This window comes from Laetiporus sulphureus, assembly GCF_001632365.1.
Source record: "Laetiporus sulphureus 93-53 unplaced genomic scaffold LAESUscaffold_17, whole genome shotgun sequence".
NCBI classification, from domain to species: Eukaryota; Fungi; Basidiomycota; class Agaricomycetes; order Polyporales; family Laetiporaceae; genus Laetiporus; species Laetiporus sulphureus.
The window spans coordinates 526227-543223 of NW_024468526.1; the positions used below are offsets into that span (position 1 = coordinate 526227).

General features: G+C 49.6%; 4 protein-coding genes across 4 annotated transcripts; 3 read left to right on the top strand and 1 right to left on the bottom strand.

The window, feature by feature from the left end:
* Nucleotides 1-11: 11 nt before the first annotated feature.
* On the top strand, nucleotides 12-959 carry LAESUDRAFT_713923 (uncharacterized protein; the record flags this gene model as incomplete). Its single annotated transcript, XM_040907026.1, has 7 exons — nucleotides 12-141; nucleotides 191-242; nucleotides 265-347; nucleotides 396-411; nucleotides 612-632; nucleotides 660-705; nucleotides 864-959. 7 exons carry the CDS (start codon nucleotides 12-14, stop codon nucleotides 957-959), a joined length of 444 nt encoding a protein of 147 aa, XP_040764868.1.
* Nucleotides 960-2893: 1934 nt separating this feature from the next.
* LAESUDRAFT_725504 (GroES-like protein) lies at nucleotides 2894-4648 on the bottom strand. The gene is made up of 6 exons (XM_040908829.1): nucleotides 4384-4648; nucleotides 4199-4331; nucleotides 4005-4138; nucleotides 3810-3948; nucleotides 3462-3750; nucleotides 2894-3401 (listed from the first exon to the last, which is right to left on the bottom strand). The coding sequence occupies exons 1-6, from the start codon at nucleotides 4609-4611 to the stop codon at nucleotides 3242-3244; spliced, it is 1083 nt and encodes a 360-aa protein (XP_040764869.1). The 5' UTR covers nucleotides 4612-4648; the 3' UTR covers nucleotides 2894-3241.
* Nucleotides 4649-6608: 1960 nt separating this feature from the next.
* Nucleotides 6609-8045, top strand: LAESUDRAFT_135010 (uncharacterized protein). Its single transcript, XM_040901302.1, has 5 exons — nucleotides 6609-7053; nucleotides 7114-7310; nucleotides 7376-7414; nucleotides 7487-7676; nucleotides 7732-8045. Exons 1-5 carry the CDS (start codon nucleotides 6963-6965, stop codon nucleotides 7968-7970), a joined length of 756 nt encoding a protein of 251 aa, XP_040764870.1. The 5' UTR covers nucleotides 6609-6962; the 3' UTR covers nucleotides 7971-8045.
* Nucleotides 8046-14092: 6047 nt separating this feature from the next.
* LAESUDRAFT_758922 (uncharacterized protein) lies at nucleotides 14093-16435 on the top strand (the record flags this gene model as incomplete). Its single annotated transcript, XM_040912516.1, has 1 exon — nucleotides 14093-16435. One exon carries the CDS (start codon nucleotides 14093-14095, stop codon nucleotides 16433-16435), a length of 2343 nt encoding a protein of 780 aa, XP_040764871.1.
* Between the last annotated feature and the right edge of the window lie 562 nt (nucleotides 16436-16997).

Below are 16997 nucleotides of genomic sequence, written 5' to 3' on the forward strand. Positions count from 1 at the left end.
TAGCATTGATCATGACCAGACAGATCCCGGTGACGTTCCAGCACCGGTACGAGAATGCAGCCCATTTCCCGCCTTACTTTTATCGGTCTGCTCTGCTGACATTGTCTATGCATTTGGCGCAAGAGGGATCGGCGAGGCAGTGTGAATGTGCTGAATGCTGCCCGCTAAAACTCTTGACACGGCATTCTAGCGTCGTTGAATGAGGGTTGGACACGCATTCCGGGTTTATCTCGGGTGAAAAGGTGTGGAAATGAATGGAGATAGAAGACAGCATCTCAGGGACAAGAAACATTATCCACCAGCAGGTGGTAAATGGTCCGAGAGGTGGTTGGCATGGGGCATGCATGGTGCGTGTTCGCGGTAGGTGATTCTAAACTCCGTATTTACGTCCCCAGCGTTTGTCAGGACTCGGTAAATTGGGCTTTCGACATGGTCACCTCTGGAGAAGGCAAGGGAGCGGCAATTAACTGAAACGCCCAGTCGAGATGTGGGCCGTTGTGACGTGAAGCCTTCCCTCCGGACCACTATCCACTGGATTAACTCAGCCAGGGCCCAGTGTCGGAGCATGGTTCTCCTGCTTCGACCATATTTCTCATTACATTGGCACACAGATGTTCGGGCGCTGAGATGAGGTGTGTCAACTTGATCCAATTTCTCAGTGTGACATATCGTTGGACGCACGCTGGACGGCATGGAAATGTCGGAGTGAGTCGTGCACGGATGGTACATGCGATCGATTAAATACTCATTGCAAGCTGCGGTACCTGCCGTATGTGTCTTGACGCAGATTGTAGTCCCCTCTCCCATTGGACGGTGACGGACGGATAAGTTGCTCACTTCGACAAGCACCTTTCGGCATATAGATGTCGTCTGATGAGCCTCTAGCGGATACCTTCAACGTCGTAGCATGTATCGTTCATAGAGCGACCGAGATCGAGGAACATTTAATGACCAAGTAGTCGGCAGTTCAAGTTATGCAAGTAAAAGGATACCGATGCAAGCAAGGCGCGTTGACGTTCAAATAGAGTCGTGCAAGGTACGCCCGATGCTAGAACCTATTATGTGAGCGATAAAGAGCAGTAACCTGATCCGTCCCTCTTCTTTGTCATCTCCCGCTGCCGTACGCAACCATCAACAAAGATTTCAGAGATTGTTCCATTGCCATTCATTTCTTCTCCGAGGGGTGAACATAAATAGGGCTTCAGGACGCGACCGCCTCGATATATGCAAGTAGGAGGATACCGATGCAAGCAGGGCGCGCAAGTTGATGGCCAAATAAAGGCGCGCAAGTCACGCCGAATCATCTATAACCTAATATGTGAGTGTAAAGCGCAATAACCTGAGCCACGCCTCTTCATTGTCAGTCCCCGCTGCCGTACGCCAACCATTAAGATTTCAGAGATTATCAAAATCCCCATTCATTTCTCCTCCGGTGGCTTGACGTGCATAGAGCTTGATGACGCGACCACTACAAGGTAAAACTCGCACAACATTGTTTCCCTAAAGCTTTGACAGTGTCAAAGGCCAGCAGCTCGCAGTTTGCGGGAGTTGCGTGACTAATCCAAATTCACCAGTTCCTCCTGCCAGTGTGGAGGATTAGAAAGTAAGGCTGAGACGCGAAGTCCCAGGGGGCATCAGGAAAACTCAAATCGGCTTGTGGCTCGAGAACCTCCTTTTTGACTTGTTCTGGCTGGATTTGGATTGTACAAGCCAATAAGCACACGTAAGAAGCTCCCAACACGGAGAAAAGTCTAAAACAAGGAGGTCCTGAGACTTTCTCGGACTTACTGTCTTTTTTGGTGATGGCAAGCGGATAAAAGCATCATAAGCCGGAATTGAGTTTTCCTAATGGCATCATAGAAAGGTTTGGAAAACCGACAATGGTGTCGTGCAGTCCTAAGACTGCTCTTCCCTCCACTTGGATACATCACAGTGTGTGATATAGCTTGCCCCTGTGGTGGTACGACTCACCCCGTTGGTATGCTTTCAAAGCCAGAACTCGCAAGGCTGATTATGCTGCAGTATTCACCAAGCTCACCGAGATCCACCGCGCCCCGTCGCATTTACCTTTGGTATCCCATGCCTCTGACTACCATCAGGCCGTGTCGCTGAGGTGGTGCGCACCGCAGGAAAGGCAACCCGGATTCTCCAGTATGTACTGCCATCGAATCCTTCCGCCTGCGCTAATCTCCAAGGTTTCAGAAGGGCTTTGGTGCACGAACCCATCGATCGTTGTATTCAACTTGTCGACGTTCTGGATCGCAGCTTTCTCAAAGTCCCCATGAATTCCGTCCGAAACATCAGGCAGGATCTGGACGCAGTTAATTTTTGCTGTCGCGGAAGACGAGATGTATGCGTGACAAAACGCGTCGTGCTCCCGCTAGACATTTTCCGACTGTGTTCTGGCTTTCAAAGCGCCTCACCCCCACACCTGAGGCCTGATATATGATACCCACATGTCGTACGCACTTCCCCTCTTAACTTGGCTTGTGCACATGCCTCATCTGCTCCCAAAACACCATCTTCCAACCCGCTGGATATAATCTCAAATTCGCTCTTTCATCCTAATGCTTCCTAATACCCATCAGAAACGCTGGCCGCTTACCACCTGCCTTAGGAGGTCAAATGACCCCTTAGCGTATACTCGTCCCTCGCTTAATGTTAGAGCGCAGACCAGCCCACCGCGGACGTCCGTCAAACACGCTCACACGACCTCTGCTGTGTCGTCAGTTGTTTTCGCCTCCGCAGACGGGAAGCTGTCATCGGACACGTCGCCTCATGCTCAGGATCCGCAGGATGCGCGGAATTATTCCCATCCGCCTCGGGATGCCCGAACACGACTCCGGGCCCCTGATCTACAGATTCGTTATGCGGAGTAGTGCGGGGTCGCGAGGCGGCACCATTGAGCGTGCGTGATTGCGTTGTCAGATGACCCTTAAGCGACGTTTTCAAAGTCTAGCCTTGTGTGTCGCCATCATTCCATTCATATTATCATGGGGAGTTACATCTGATCGCACCAAAAATAATCGAAAGTTCTATAGTCTCGTTGAAGCGCCTTTCGGCTCATTTGTATATGTTGCACGTTTTCGTACATCTGCGGGCTTTACAATATCGTGTTTCATCTTTTTACAATACAGGTTTTACACACGCCATGGACGACAGGGATATCAATAGGTACAGTTCGGACATTGGGTACGCCTTTGGTGGACAGACCGCAGCGTGCAGGCAGGTAACGAGCGCTCTAATCGTCCTGCATGTTCAGGACAACACGGCCGACGATCTCGCCCTTCTCGAGGCCCTCGTACGTCTCCGCCAGCGCGGAAAGAGGCTTGGTCACGAAGTAGCACTTGACCTTTCCGCGAGAGGCAATGTCAAGGGCTTCGCGTGCATCTTGGCGGTTGCTGACGAATACCGTGATCTGTTCAGCCAGATGACACGCTCGAACAACAATGCATGCTTACCCGACGTAGGAGCCGTAGATGCTGATGCTCTTCGTGACAGTGAAGAAGATGTCTGCGCTAAGCGCCGCATGAGCCGGAAGACCGACAACCATCAGGTTGCCACCAGGGCGAAGATAGTCAATGGCCTGTGCGTATGCAGCACTGGTAGCAGCGGTAACGACAGCAGCGTGCGGGCCGAACCCATCGCATGCCTCGACAATGTCCTTCACAAGGTCCTTGGACGTGTTGAAGTCAATCCATCGCTCGGCACCAAGCTTCAAGCAAAGCTCCTTCTTCTCCTCACCAGTGTCTGTGCGACGAAAAGAGATCAGTTGAGATATCTGAAGAATAGTCGAGAGGAATACGAACCGATTGCGAGGACACGGAGACCCATGTCGGTGGCGTACTGGACGGCAAGGTGACCGAGTCCTCCGCCGGCACCCGGGAGTGCGATCCAATCACCAATATGCGCCTTCGAGTACTTCAACGCACGATACACAGTGACACCCTGCAGATTGGCAGTGTTACCACATGTGCGTGGGACGGAGACATCATGCGACTCACAGCGCAGAGGATGGACGCAGCCTCAAAGCTGTCCATGTTTGCGGGGATGGGGGTCACATGGTTGACCCACGAGACGACGTACTGGGAGAAGGTCCCGTCGGTTGTGAAACCGCTGAGCTGTTGGTTCGGGCAGCCTAATCACAGACGATCATCAAATTCATATCAGGCAAGGAGCTATGACGTCATTAACGTACTCTGCTCAATCCCCTTTCTGCACTGCTCGCAATCAAGGCACGAGTACGCGAGCCACTTGATGCCAACGCGATCGCCGAGGTTGACCGGCGAGTCCTGCGTGTGCGCGCCAACAGCGACGACGATGCCGACACCCTGCAAGCCGTATCAGTGGGTGAACCGTCCGGATAAACGCTGCAGCGCGTACCTCATGGCCACCGATGAGGGGGAGCTTGGCCTTGAGAGGCCAGTCGCCCTTGCGGGCATGCAGATCGGTGTGGCAGACACCACTGCATTCGAGGCGGACGAGACATTCGCCGGGCTTGAGGTCCTTGGGCTGGCGGACGGGATGGTTGTTCACGACCTTGAGCGGCGCGTCAGTCGTGGTGACAATCGCGGCCTTCTGGACCTTGGGGATCTCAAAGTGAGGAGACATGTTGTGCTCGTGAGGAGAGCAGAAGAGGTGGTCGGGTGTAATGAGGAAAGGAGAGAGCGGCGGAAGGGAGGGTTCTTATACCCCCCCTCCGGGCAGTTGGTGAGATCGATGTCACGCTGCTAATCCATAGGAGTCTCAAGCATCGTGATCCAACACGATGATCGGATGGCATTGGCACGCCGGGCGGCAGGCGCTCAGGTCCAATGGGGACAAGGAGGGATGAGGATCTCGCACCTCGCACCGTTCGAGAGCAATTCCGATACTAACCGTCCAGATGACCTGCCCCCTGCCTGCTTCCGCCTGGCCGAGCCTCCGACACCGCCCTGCGCATGTTCAGAGCTGCCTTAGGCACACTCTGCCTCGTCATGGGCGAGACGAGACCCTGATTTGACGTGTCTGCGCTCAACCTGCCTGAACCGGCCCTTCTGGCCTTCTTGTCAGAATCGATGACCCCGAGAGCGCGGCGCTCCTGGTCCGCGCAAGTGCCCTCCTTAGGCGAATTCGAGAACATGAACGTCCTAAGATAACCGCACTGCTGGATAGACATCGATACGAATGAGTGAAGAATACCAGGTACAGGCAGCCAAATGGTGCTGCAAGCGGAGATTGATGGATTGTTGCATCACCCGGTAAGTCACCTGACTCTGAGCGGTCCCCCGAAGGATGCGTACTTCGGACTGCGCCTCGGGAAGCCGGCCAGGCTGTTTCGTATCGCGGACTTGCTGCGTCATGATGATGATACAGGACGCTCATACACGAGGGGTGGCGAAGGAAGTTTGCTTCTGCCTGGGACTAGCTGGTTCCACGTTGGAGCAGGGCGATAGCGAGCGGCAAGAAAGGTCAATTCGGACATGCGACCAGTGTCAACTGAATACTTGTGGGGCCAGCCAGAGTCCGAGAATCGCCGAGGCTTTACCAGCCATGAAAGATGGCATGGCATGATGGCTTGTTGCTAACAAGTGAGACACCGCAAGTGAGTATTATCCGAAACTTACGAGCAAGTTATGTAGCTAACGCACGAGCTTGCAACGCGCGGAAGACCTAGAAGGCCTTCGATCCAATATCCGTTGGTGCATCGCAGGTCGAGATATCGCCTTGAACGCCATCTTCGATCAGTTCTCGACCTCGGACCCATTCTCGGATCTGTGAATCTACGCAAAATATGCCTCCGACATGTGCCACTTCCGCCAGTTGACGGAACAATAGGCGGACATGCGAGTCTCCGAGTCCTGAGAGAAATAAGCTGGCATACCGCGGCGATGCCGTCTTCGTCCTCCCCAGTTCTGACGAGGTGCCTCCCAGGTGAGTCTGTCCGTTCGTTGGATTTAGTCGGCGAAGCAAGATCTAAGACAACTCTAGCTCTTCTTCCACCATTTGTATAAGGGCTCGGAACGCGACAGATCCGAGATCACTTCCCGAGTCCGAGGCTGCTTCAACGTTCCCGCCAACGTCTCGGGCTTCTCGACATCGAGTCGGGATGGCTCTGCCATGCGAAGCAGTACGCCTGTGCGCTTGAAGTTGCGCTCCCTGGACATGAAGGCCGCTTATCCGCGTTTTTTCCCTGAATCGAACAGGGTGGAATCTGTCAGGCAGAAGGCCGGAACAGGTCACCTTCTCGCCCTCATGCGTGGATGATATTTGTGCTGAATCTTGAAAGTGTCCATGCGGCGCATTCAATAAACCTTCGCTTGGCGGAGACGGTGTTGCGTGGTGTCATATCCTGAATTTCTTGACTCCCCAGGTCATTCAGTTCCTGCATTACAAGCCCATGCAAATATACGCACCACCCTTCTTTCCCGGCTATATGCGCATTCATTCTTCTCTCCTATTACAGGGACAGCCAAACTATTGACTGATCTGGTGGGTGAGCTAGTTGCAGGACAGTGCTGCTAAAGCTCTCAATGCTCGCTGGCGCAGAGGATGAGACGAAGAGGACCACCCGAAGAAGGACCACAGATAAGAATTGGCCGTTGATGCGACCTACCCTGAGGATGGTCGGCGACTGGTCGGCTGCTGTCGAGCTAGGGTCACATTATTAGATTCAACGCCTCGCAGAACACTCACGAAGACGCACTGACTGCGAGACCAGCGATACATCTTCAATACAAGCCCTTGGACGCGTATCCTCATACATTCAAGGTGTCTCAGTGCTGCTCGACTATCGATTTAAAGAGCACGAGGACCGCTCGAGGGACGGACGGTGCGTACCGCGTCGGTGGGGAAACACGTCACATTCCGCGGTCACGTGATGCGTTTCTCTATACCCTCGCAGTCGAAGTTGATTTCTAGCCTATCAGTTTTGTCCAGTTTGCTATCATCGTCTCGTTTCCTAGCGTTGTTCCTTCATTTGCATGGCAAATTTGACGTTCTATGAACCAACGGGACAGACTCACCAGAATAATGCAAACCTTCGAGAATGCTATTTCTCGAGCGGGTACCGCGGTGAGATCGCTGATCTTCATGTCGATTATGTCCAGGCGCTGATCATGACTGTTGTAGCAGCACAGCCCATCTGTGGACACTATCTTTATAACCACCGTAGATGCTCTCGCACGGCGTCCCTCATCGTTTGTTTCCATCAGGAAGCGTGCCACGGCGAGGAGGCTCAAATCTCGACACTGAATACAATTGCTCGGGAATGCATGGCTAGAAATCCTGAGCCTTCTGGTCCGAGCATTTGGATGAATCAAGAGTGCACTGTGCGTAAAACTTCTCACATACTCGACCATGGTCAGACGCAAAACATCGATAGATGCGTCTTTAGTGCTTCGCAGTCGTATTGGCAGCAGGACATCTTGCACTGGTATTAACCGCATTGCTCTGCCCGGGTGCTCGACGCTGACACAACCATAAACTTCCTCGGAAACCTATACAGTGTTTACTTTGGAGACTGGCTCCGCATACATCATGGTCCATCATCATGCTTGCAAGCTTTTCCGAGAAAATCCAAAGTTCTGCAGACGACACCGCAATAGTCCGTCAATCCTTCATACACGCGCGCCCATCAAGATCATCATTCGCATACTGTATCCCCTTACCATTGGGAGATCTTGCGCCACAGTGCAGTAAGCAGTTTCGTCTTCCACAGCTCTGCGCTGGCAATCTCTAAATGCACTATAGGTATGCAAACGTCTTCGTGGGAGCTTGTCCGGGACGTATATGCGACAGGAATGCCCTGGATGTGGCGAACCGATCATACATGTTCTCGGCAACATGGCTGCCGCCGCGTACGCAAGTCATGCAAAGGATCGAGAGACCAGAATAGGCCTGTCGGCGCGAGACTTTGCCCTAGATCGGTCGTAAAAGTGGGCTGCATTCTCCTCTGCGCCCAATGTATGAGCAGTCCCGATCGCCTCTGAGCAAGATCATTCTGATTGTGAAGGCCGGCAGCGCGAACGGGCAGGCGCTAATTACAAAGAGCGTTGCGAAAGCTGAGCACCAATGAAGACTACCCAGATGCGGCGAGGAATGTGCTGGAAGGACTTTTGGCGACGAGGACATGCGATTGTTAAACTCGTAGATGAATGTGATTAAGCCGTTCGTCTTGTTCGAGGATTGACGGCTCATCACTGGGCATTGGTCCTCCGTCAGAGTGTTCATCGTGCCTCCTCCGTGATCTCGCTTCTCTGGTACACTTTCCACTCCCGCTATCGTAGCACCAAATAGGAGGTGGTGTTCCAGAGGGCATATGCGACTTTGCCTTTTTGTCAGAGCGCGCATACAGTTTGACTAGCACGAAGGAGTCTGGAGCGATTGAGTTGTACAGCTTCGAGATTCACACGGAGCCGCTGGAACACGAGCCTGCCCTGCAGGCCCCGTCGTGACATTTCAGCTCCTCAGCTTGCCGAAGGTGACGGGCTTATCTGCTCCGCGATGCATTCAGGACATTTCGTGTACCGGCTCATTCCGAAGAAACCATTTCATACTGTATTTCGCAGGATGCACATGTGTATATGATGTCGGCGGAATATCTCAGCGAGACATCCTATCATCTCATCGTGCACAGCCAAGCTGTGTTGTCGCTTATGGTTCGAGATGGAGAGGACCTGCGCCTGACAGCGATGGAGTCCATAGGATATGCGAATGTTCGACTTTGATGTGCATTTGAAAGGCACGAACCGCACAGCACCACTAGCAGATGGACAGGAAGACGATTGGCATTCACGCCTTGTGGATAGGCAATCACATTCCCTGCTGGTGATGGCTTCAGGAGTGACGATATGACGAGCCTGCTATATGCAGCATCAGTGCAGCGGGTAGCCAGTACTCATTGACGATGAGAGGATTGATTTTGGGAATCAAAGTATGCACATGTTCAGTTAGCGTTTGAATGATAAGATCAATAGCTGACCGTGTTCATGCAGTCGAGATCCTCCATGGAGACGAGTGACCACGTTGATATATACATCTCCTAATCATAATTTTGACGTCAGTCCAACTTGCCACAGTAGCTTTTGGGATATGTCAGCGGACTACTGCTTTTCACTAGTATTCTGTGTGATTTCACGACGTCAAGGACAAGATCCAGAAATCGAGGAGCTTCCGCCCGCAAATAAGAGAAGACAGTTCCATATCAACATACTCTGCTAGTTGTACTTACAATTTTCGAGCCTAATGAAAACTTATTCCCGCTACGACAGTAGTGGGTCTTACCGTCGCATCTTGAACCAGTTTCCCGCCAAAAATTAGCGGCACGTGAAATATGATGTTGTTCACGTGAATGCTCCACTGCCTAGAGATCCATTGACTTCGCATTGGCCACTTACTTTGCCCTGTCTGCGCTCATCAGTGTTTAACTCGATCTGTCATCTGCATCTCGTCGGCAACTATGCCGGTATTGTTGCATCAATCCTGGTAGACAATTCTTTTGAAACATCGCTCATCTCATCCGCTTTCCCATGCTTACACAATCTGCCACGTTGTCACGGTGCATTAGATCCTGTGCCCTAAGGCAAGAAAATGGCAGCAAGGTGCTTGCCAGCATCTAGTGACCTGCACAAAAAAGGGGTTTGCCCAGGAAGGGTCAAACCAGGCATGCAGTGACATGCAGCCTAAAAAAGGGGCTCAAAGGGCCCTTAGCCTTATGCTCACAACAAGGGGTGAATTGGCTGTTAGGCTGCATATAATAGGTGAATGAATCTAAGGTCTTCCCTTAGATCCTCATGTGCTTATATACATGTAGTGGTGGACCCTGGGTACCCTAACTATGGTGTACTTACTGGAGTCCTGTCCTGTCTACATGTGAACATATTGCCAAAACCAGTAATGGTTCTGAACTTTGCTATAGCAACTATCTATAAAGGCCATGGATACACCAAGGTAATCCTACTTTACCCAATGAGATAATTGCCTGAAGGTAGTGCCACTATTTGAGTAGCTGAAGTGGTGCCACTTATTGAGTGACCAATGGGGGTTCTGCCATAGCGCATATTCTAATGCTGGTGCTACTATTTGACAGCCATTTAGTTGGTGCTGCTATTGAGCAGCGAATTGGGTGCTTGCTAGCTTGGTGGTCCAATGAGCACAGGTAAGCCTATTGTAGGCCAAAGAGTTCCATTCTGGGCAAGTGGTCTGGTGTCACATGACCAACACCTGATAACTTCTGAATAGGGCAAGTGGCCAGTGTCATGTGACTGGGTGGCTGAATCATGGGTGCTTGGTGGTCATGTGGTAGACACAGTCATATCCGTGATGTATGTGGTGATATTGTGCTGTTTGTCTAAGTATCACTTTGTGAGACCAATATGAAGGTTGGCGTCTAAATAATCACTTGTGGTTGCCGAATGATGACTTTATTGGTGCAAAAAGAAAGGTGCCACTTAATACTGTGACAAGAAGGTGCTAAGACTGATGCGGGAGGTCAAGAGAAGAAAAGATATGCAGTGAACATAAAAGATACCAGTTCCTATCAAGGATATAAGAAACGAGAATTCTGGGTACGTCCAGTGGCTTTATTTTGTCTCTGTATTCTGCAAACCAACAGATCAGGAGGTGAGTACAACATATTTTCAATTAAATGCTGAATCACTGCCATGCTCGCTCCCAAAAGTATGCTTAAGGCACTGTTCACCTATTCCGATCCTGAGACGTCCTGTTACAGTGCTAGCACCATTTCCACTCACGCAACATGGACACGTCTTTCAAAAGCCACCATCTGGAGTCGAATGCTCTACCTCAGTTTGTCACAGTATTAAGTGGCACCTTTCCTTTTTGCACCAATAAAGTCATCATTCGGCAACCACAAGTGGTTATTCGGATGCCAACCTTCATATTGGTCTCACAAAGTGGATACTTAGACAAACAGCACAATATTACCACATACATTGTGGATATGACTGTGTCTACCACATGACCACCAAGCACCCATGATTCAGCCACCCAGCCACATGACACCAGGCCACTTGCCCAGAATGAAACTCTTTGGCCCACAATAGGCTTACCCGTGCTCATTGGACCATCAAGCTAGCAAGCACCCAATTCGCTGCTCAATAGCAGCACCAACTACATGGCTGCCAAATAGTAGCACCAGCATTAGAATATGCACTATGGCAGAACCCTCATTGGTCACTCAATAAGTGGCACCACTTCAGCTACTCAAATAGTGGCACCACCTTCAGGCAATTATCTCATTGGGTAAAGTAGAATTACCTTGGCATATCTATGGCCTTTATAGATAGTTGCTATAGCAAAGTCCAGAACCATTACTGGTTTGGCAATATGTTCACATGTAGACAGGACAGGACCCCACATAGTTAGGGTACCCAGGGTCCACCACTACATGTATATAAGCACATGAGGATCTAAGGGAAGATCTTGTTGAAGGAATAGTATATTCCGAGTAATCTACAAAGATCACAGTATGAAGAAGGGTATGGAAGGACACTGTCCAATAGTGTTATTCATAGGAATGGTACAATAGGACATTGTCCAATCAGGATATTCATAGAGTATCATACGACACTGAGTAAATATGCCATTGGCCAGTTAGATACTGTAGTATTACTCATCTATGTAAGTAGACAGTGGCTGTAGATACCAGAGGTCCTAGACCTGGTATATGGGGTCTTTACCCACATGTATATCACAAACTTAGGACACAGAGTGTCGACTAAGCCTATGACCTTATGATCAAAATACTTACTGACGATAGTCAAAGTAAGGATGGACACAAGATGATCAAGGTAAAGCAAGGCCTTTCAAGTGGGCCCTGGTAACACTGTATGGATAGGCGTAGCAGAGATGTAAAGTCTGGGGGGACTTATGCGTCTCAGAGCTCTGGCTTATATACATGAGCGGAGGGACCCTTGATACCCTGATACCCCAGAACTGCTAGCTAATGGACATTGTCTGATTGGTTACCACTACCTGTCAGACTACGTGTGTCATGCATGCCGAACCTCCGAACTACTTAGTAAGACCATGGGAATGGTATTGCCTGTAATGGCTACATCTCCGGTGGCGTGGTATCTATCTACCTCGTGCATGTGAACTAATATCCCCTTAAGGACATATTTCCGGTGGCGTGTATCTCCTTCATTGGATTCTTCCAGAGTCCGACCCTTGCTTCTAGGTGGGATGATATTACTGTATAAGTTAGGCTTACCTAATACCAGCGCTACTTGTCACATGTGTTGATATCACGTGATATGTCACATGACTAGACCTGGACCTTCGGGGCGTCTAGGACTGTTAGTACTTCGCGTACCAGTTCGTTCCTTTCTGAACAGCCTAGCGCTGATGTCAAATGATGTCTTGGTCATGTGCAGAGGTGAAAACGTGAAAATCTGTGACAGTACCCCCCCTTCTAGACAGTTCGTCCCGAATCTGGCTTTCTGCGTGGTTTTTAGAAGTAATTATCGCCTGTTGAACCAAATCCACGGTGACCTCGGGCTGAGGGTTTGAGGTAATCAACCAGTGAAACGACAGGGGTGATAATACGTTCAATGATAACTCGATCGCCCAAATTGACTGTGAAGTCATCATTTGTATTATTGATTAGCAAAATCTTGATTTCGCCTGTGTATCCTCTGTCGATAACACCAGCACCTACGTCAATGCCTTTGACAGCTAACCCACTTCGTGGTGCAATTCGACCATAGGTCCCTCGAGGTGTTGTAAAATGAAGTCCTGTGGATACCAATCCTCTTGAGTGTGCTCGGATGGTTGTTGGTTCTGATGCGGCTAAATCCATTCCAGCATCGTCTTCATGGGCATCTTTTGGTGCGTGTGCATTTGGATTGTCTAATGTAATTTGAAGATCTATAGAATGATCCCAATTATCTCTATCCTGATCGTATATCTGAATGGTATCAGTGGCAGGGTCGTAGACTTGACCTGTTCTTGTTACGAAACGTACCGTCGCGCATGGTCACGTGATCCCCATGAACAAGCGCCTAGAAGAGACGCCCAATCACGGTCAGGTGATATCAGTCACTATGTGACCGAAGACAGCTTCCAGTCACTATGTGACCGAGGACAGCTTCTAGGGTTCTCAAACTCTAACCCCAGGATCTGCGATCCAGGACTTTGGTTCCCATTTCATATTTCAGGTATTTCACCTACGCTTTTCTTAGCTCGCCAATTACCTGGCTCGCAGCAGTTAAGCTCCGGTGTGTTTCACCTATCTTTATCACTGAGGCAGTGTAAAGGACCCCTTGTACTAGTACCCCAGACTATAGGTCTGCGACTATATAAAGGGGCAGAGCAGCAGCTGGAAGATAACCTCTTCCACCTGTGACTCTGAACGTTCTCAGTTCTAGAACCCTCATGCAACCGTACTCGCTCTCAAGAGGTAGTAAGCTCGTACGCTTGCTAGAGTCAGAACAGCGAACCTAGTAACCTTCGGGTGAACATGCAGTAGCTGTAGCGGCCAAGGCCTAGCAAGGGTAGAGTAAGGACCTCACTGCTACATCGTCTACTAGGCTTGACCACACTATAAACCCTGCTAATAGTCTGTGTGACTATTGGAGGCATTAGGTATATTCTATATCTAAGTCTCCATCCACGTTGTGGACTAGTACATGTGAGAAAGCATACATGGTTCTGAACGTTCTAGCAGGGAACACTTCATAACATTTGGAAGAGGTTTTTCTATAGGTCAACCTGTTTATGTTTAGAACCACTTACAAGAAGTGGGGTCTACTTGGACGCTACAGGAAAATCAAGACCTGTGTGGTCGCTTCCAGGACCTGTGTGGTTGCCTTGGTACGACAAGGAAGGGGAACCTGTGTGGTCGCCCACGAACCTGTGTGGTTCAATCAAAACCTGTGTGTTTATCGAACTCAAGCACTAGCGGTTACCTGTGTGGTAATCCAGAAGAGAAGCCCCCAACTGAAGCACACATAGAAGACGTGCTAAAGCCCTTCCCAGGGAAGGCAATTCGGAATCAAGAAGATTCAAGGAACTAGTGGTAGTCCGTGTGACTATCCAGAAGAATCCTGTGTGGATACGCGGACCAGTGCGGTCAAAAGGAAAAGACAAGATGTCATATCGGGAGAATCCAGGATATGAATCAGACTCCGGAGATGAGCCGGTGGGCCATCAAGGAGACAAAGGATATATGATGCCGTTGTCATGGAATGATGCAACCAATAAAGAATTGGACTGGTTCGCAGATGTCAGGAATACAAGAGCCATTGCATTGCGAAGACGACAACAGCTGGGGAACCTTACAACCCCAGAAGAACAGCAGGAGCTCCGAGAGCTCGAACATGACGTTGAAGAAATTCGACGGGTAATCAATAATAGGAAGGACATTGCAAAGGATTTCGAGGATGAATTCCTAACGCATACGGACCTTCCTAGAGGAGAAGTAATACAAGTCGATCCAAGGCCAGAGGACGCCGAAGGATCAAACAAGGATAAAGGACGGGAGGAATGGAATCCTCTCGGCATCAATCCAAGGAGTGGCGACTCCAGTGTTACGCCAACATCCAGGAAACCCTACGATGGGTTAGGATTATGGAAAGGAGTCAGGACGACACCTTTAACCAGGACATCCTCAGAAGGAGGAAGGCCAGTAATGCCACTTGGAGTACCAACGAGGCCACAGTCGGCCATGGCGCAAACAAGTAGTCTAGGAACTACTCGTCAAAATCCCATCAAAGCATGGTACGATCCAGCCAATGGACCACCAGTGCATCCAGGACTGACATGTCTGGAATTTCAGTGGCAGGAATATCTCCTGGAAATGAATCTCTACGTGCTGTATAATTCTGCACTACCAGAATTGGACAAGGAGGAATTACAGCTAGGAGAGATCCGACCGTTCGCAGGGGATAAGCGAACATTTACGTCATTCCTCCAGGCTGGAGAACGACATCTCCAGGCAAACATTCACATATACGATGACGACTATAGTCAAATCACATTCATCCTATCCCACTTCGAACCTGGTTCAGCAGCAGCAAAATGGGTCGAATCATGGGAAGCAGCGATGATCGCATCTACAGGAAGATCAGACGATCTAGGACTTTATCGTGACTTTCGAATGACACTCCAAGAAAAGTATGGAGGAGTGGCAACCAAGGACCAAGCATGGCAAACGCTACTCGACAATCAGTGTAGGCAGAAGAAAGGAAAGGTCGACGATTACATCGGGAATCTCGACATCCTCTTCCGCTATGCTGAAATCGACGACGACTATACCAAGCTTGTCCATTTCAAGCGAGGCTTGGAATCAAAGTTGGCAGAAAAAGTCTTTCTTACTCCAAATCCTCCAACCACATATGAGGATGCTTGCGACGTGGCAAGACAAGTCAACGACCTTCGAAACGTCCATAAGGGAAAAAGCAATATCTTCGATTTCATCACACATGCGAATCAGGGTGATTCAATAGATGAAGAAAACTCGATGGATATAGATGATCCCAATGCAATGGACATCGATAGGATACGACAAATACGACAAGTACGGAACCTTCCGGTTAAGGAACGTCTATGCTACCGATGCAGGAAGCCAGGGCATGAGATGGATCAATGCCCCGCAAAAAAGCCAAACATTGATCGAACCCTGCCCGTACAGGCCGTATTAAAGAAGAAGCAGAAGAAGACTTCCTCAATTAAAAAGGAAGATGAGCATGCATCTATCGGATCAAAAGAACCCTCGAACGAGCTGTCGATCACGAAGAAGATGCGAAAGCAGATTGAGCAGCTGGTAACAAAGTTGGTTAATGCAAAACTTGTTAGCCTTCTTCTCGGAGGTGACCATCGAGACCATCATGTCGATCAAAAGAAGAAGGAAGCCAAAGAAGATGATGACGAACCTATGGATATCGATCGAATGTCTGCGCATATTCTTGGCATGAACACCATTCGAATTGGTGCCATACGTACTCATTCATCACATAACGACCCAACAGCCTTCCCTACATCAATATGGAAGGAAGTGCTTATGGCATCGCTCGATCTCAGTCAAAAAGAATGGCGTGGTATCAAGGCCATTGTCCAAAGGAAATTCGACAAGAGCCGGCAAGAAAATGACGATGAAAGCACTTCATCATCTACATCTTCCTCTTCAGCAAACAGCATGCCCAGCCAGCAGATGAAGACATGTCCTAATCAGAAAGGCAAACAGAAGAAGACAAAGCAGCGGCAGTCGACTAAGCCTGATCAGCAGTCTTCACCTTCCATTAACCAATGGATCAATCAGCCATTCAAAGGGACTCGCGAAGATTCTCGCCGTTCACATCCTGGACAAGAACAGTTCTCTGGTCGGTGCTGGAACTGCAATCATATCGGACATCATGCATTTGAATGCCTAAAGCCACCTCGGAAGGATGTTACTTCTGAAAACAGTAATCAATCAAGGTCACGACCATTGTGAAAGAACGACCGATGGAATGCAGGATGAATCCCTGATTCGTTATCACCTAAGCATCCCAAGTCAGCTTACGCACGAAACTCCAGTGTTGATTCTTCGAATCCAAGTACTGTCAGCAACGCGAAGCAAGGAACTCTTCCAAGTCCCTCAAATTCTCAAGCGCATCACAATGGACGTACTGTTGAGTTGTTCAACAGTGATTCTGAATCATCAAGCGCCAATCAGACTTCCTGGGCTGATCAAGTCGAAAGGAGATATCAGTCTCGGGGCAGCCTTGTGCCGGAACAAGCAAGCATCGGCACGAATGATGAGTCCTCCGCTGAATCACACAACAGTTCCACGCATACTGTTTCAAGCATACTTCCTTCCTCGAAGCGGAAGCGCAGACGGAGAAGAAAGGATCTTGTGGTTTAATTGCCAAGAGGTCTTGACGGTTGAAGAGGGAAGCTTGTGTTACGAAACGTACCGTCACGCATGGTCACGTGATCCCCATGAACAAGCGCCTAGAAGAGACGCCCAATCACGGTCAGGTGATATCAGTCACTATGTGACCGAAGACAGCTTC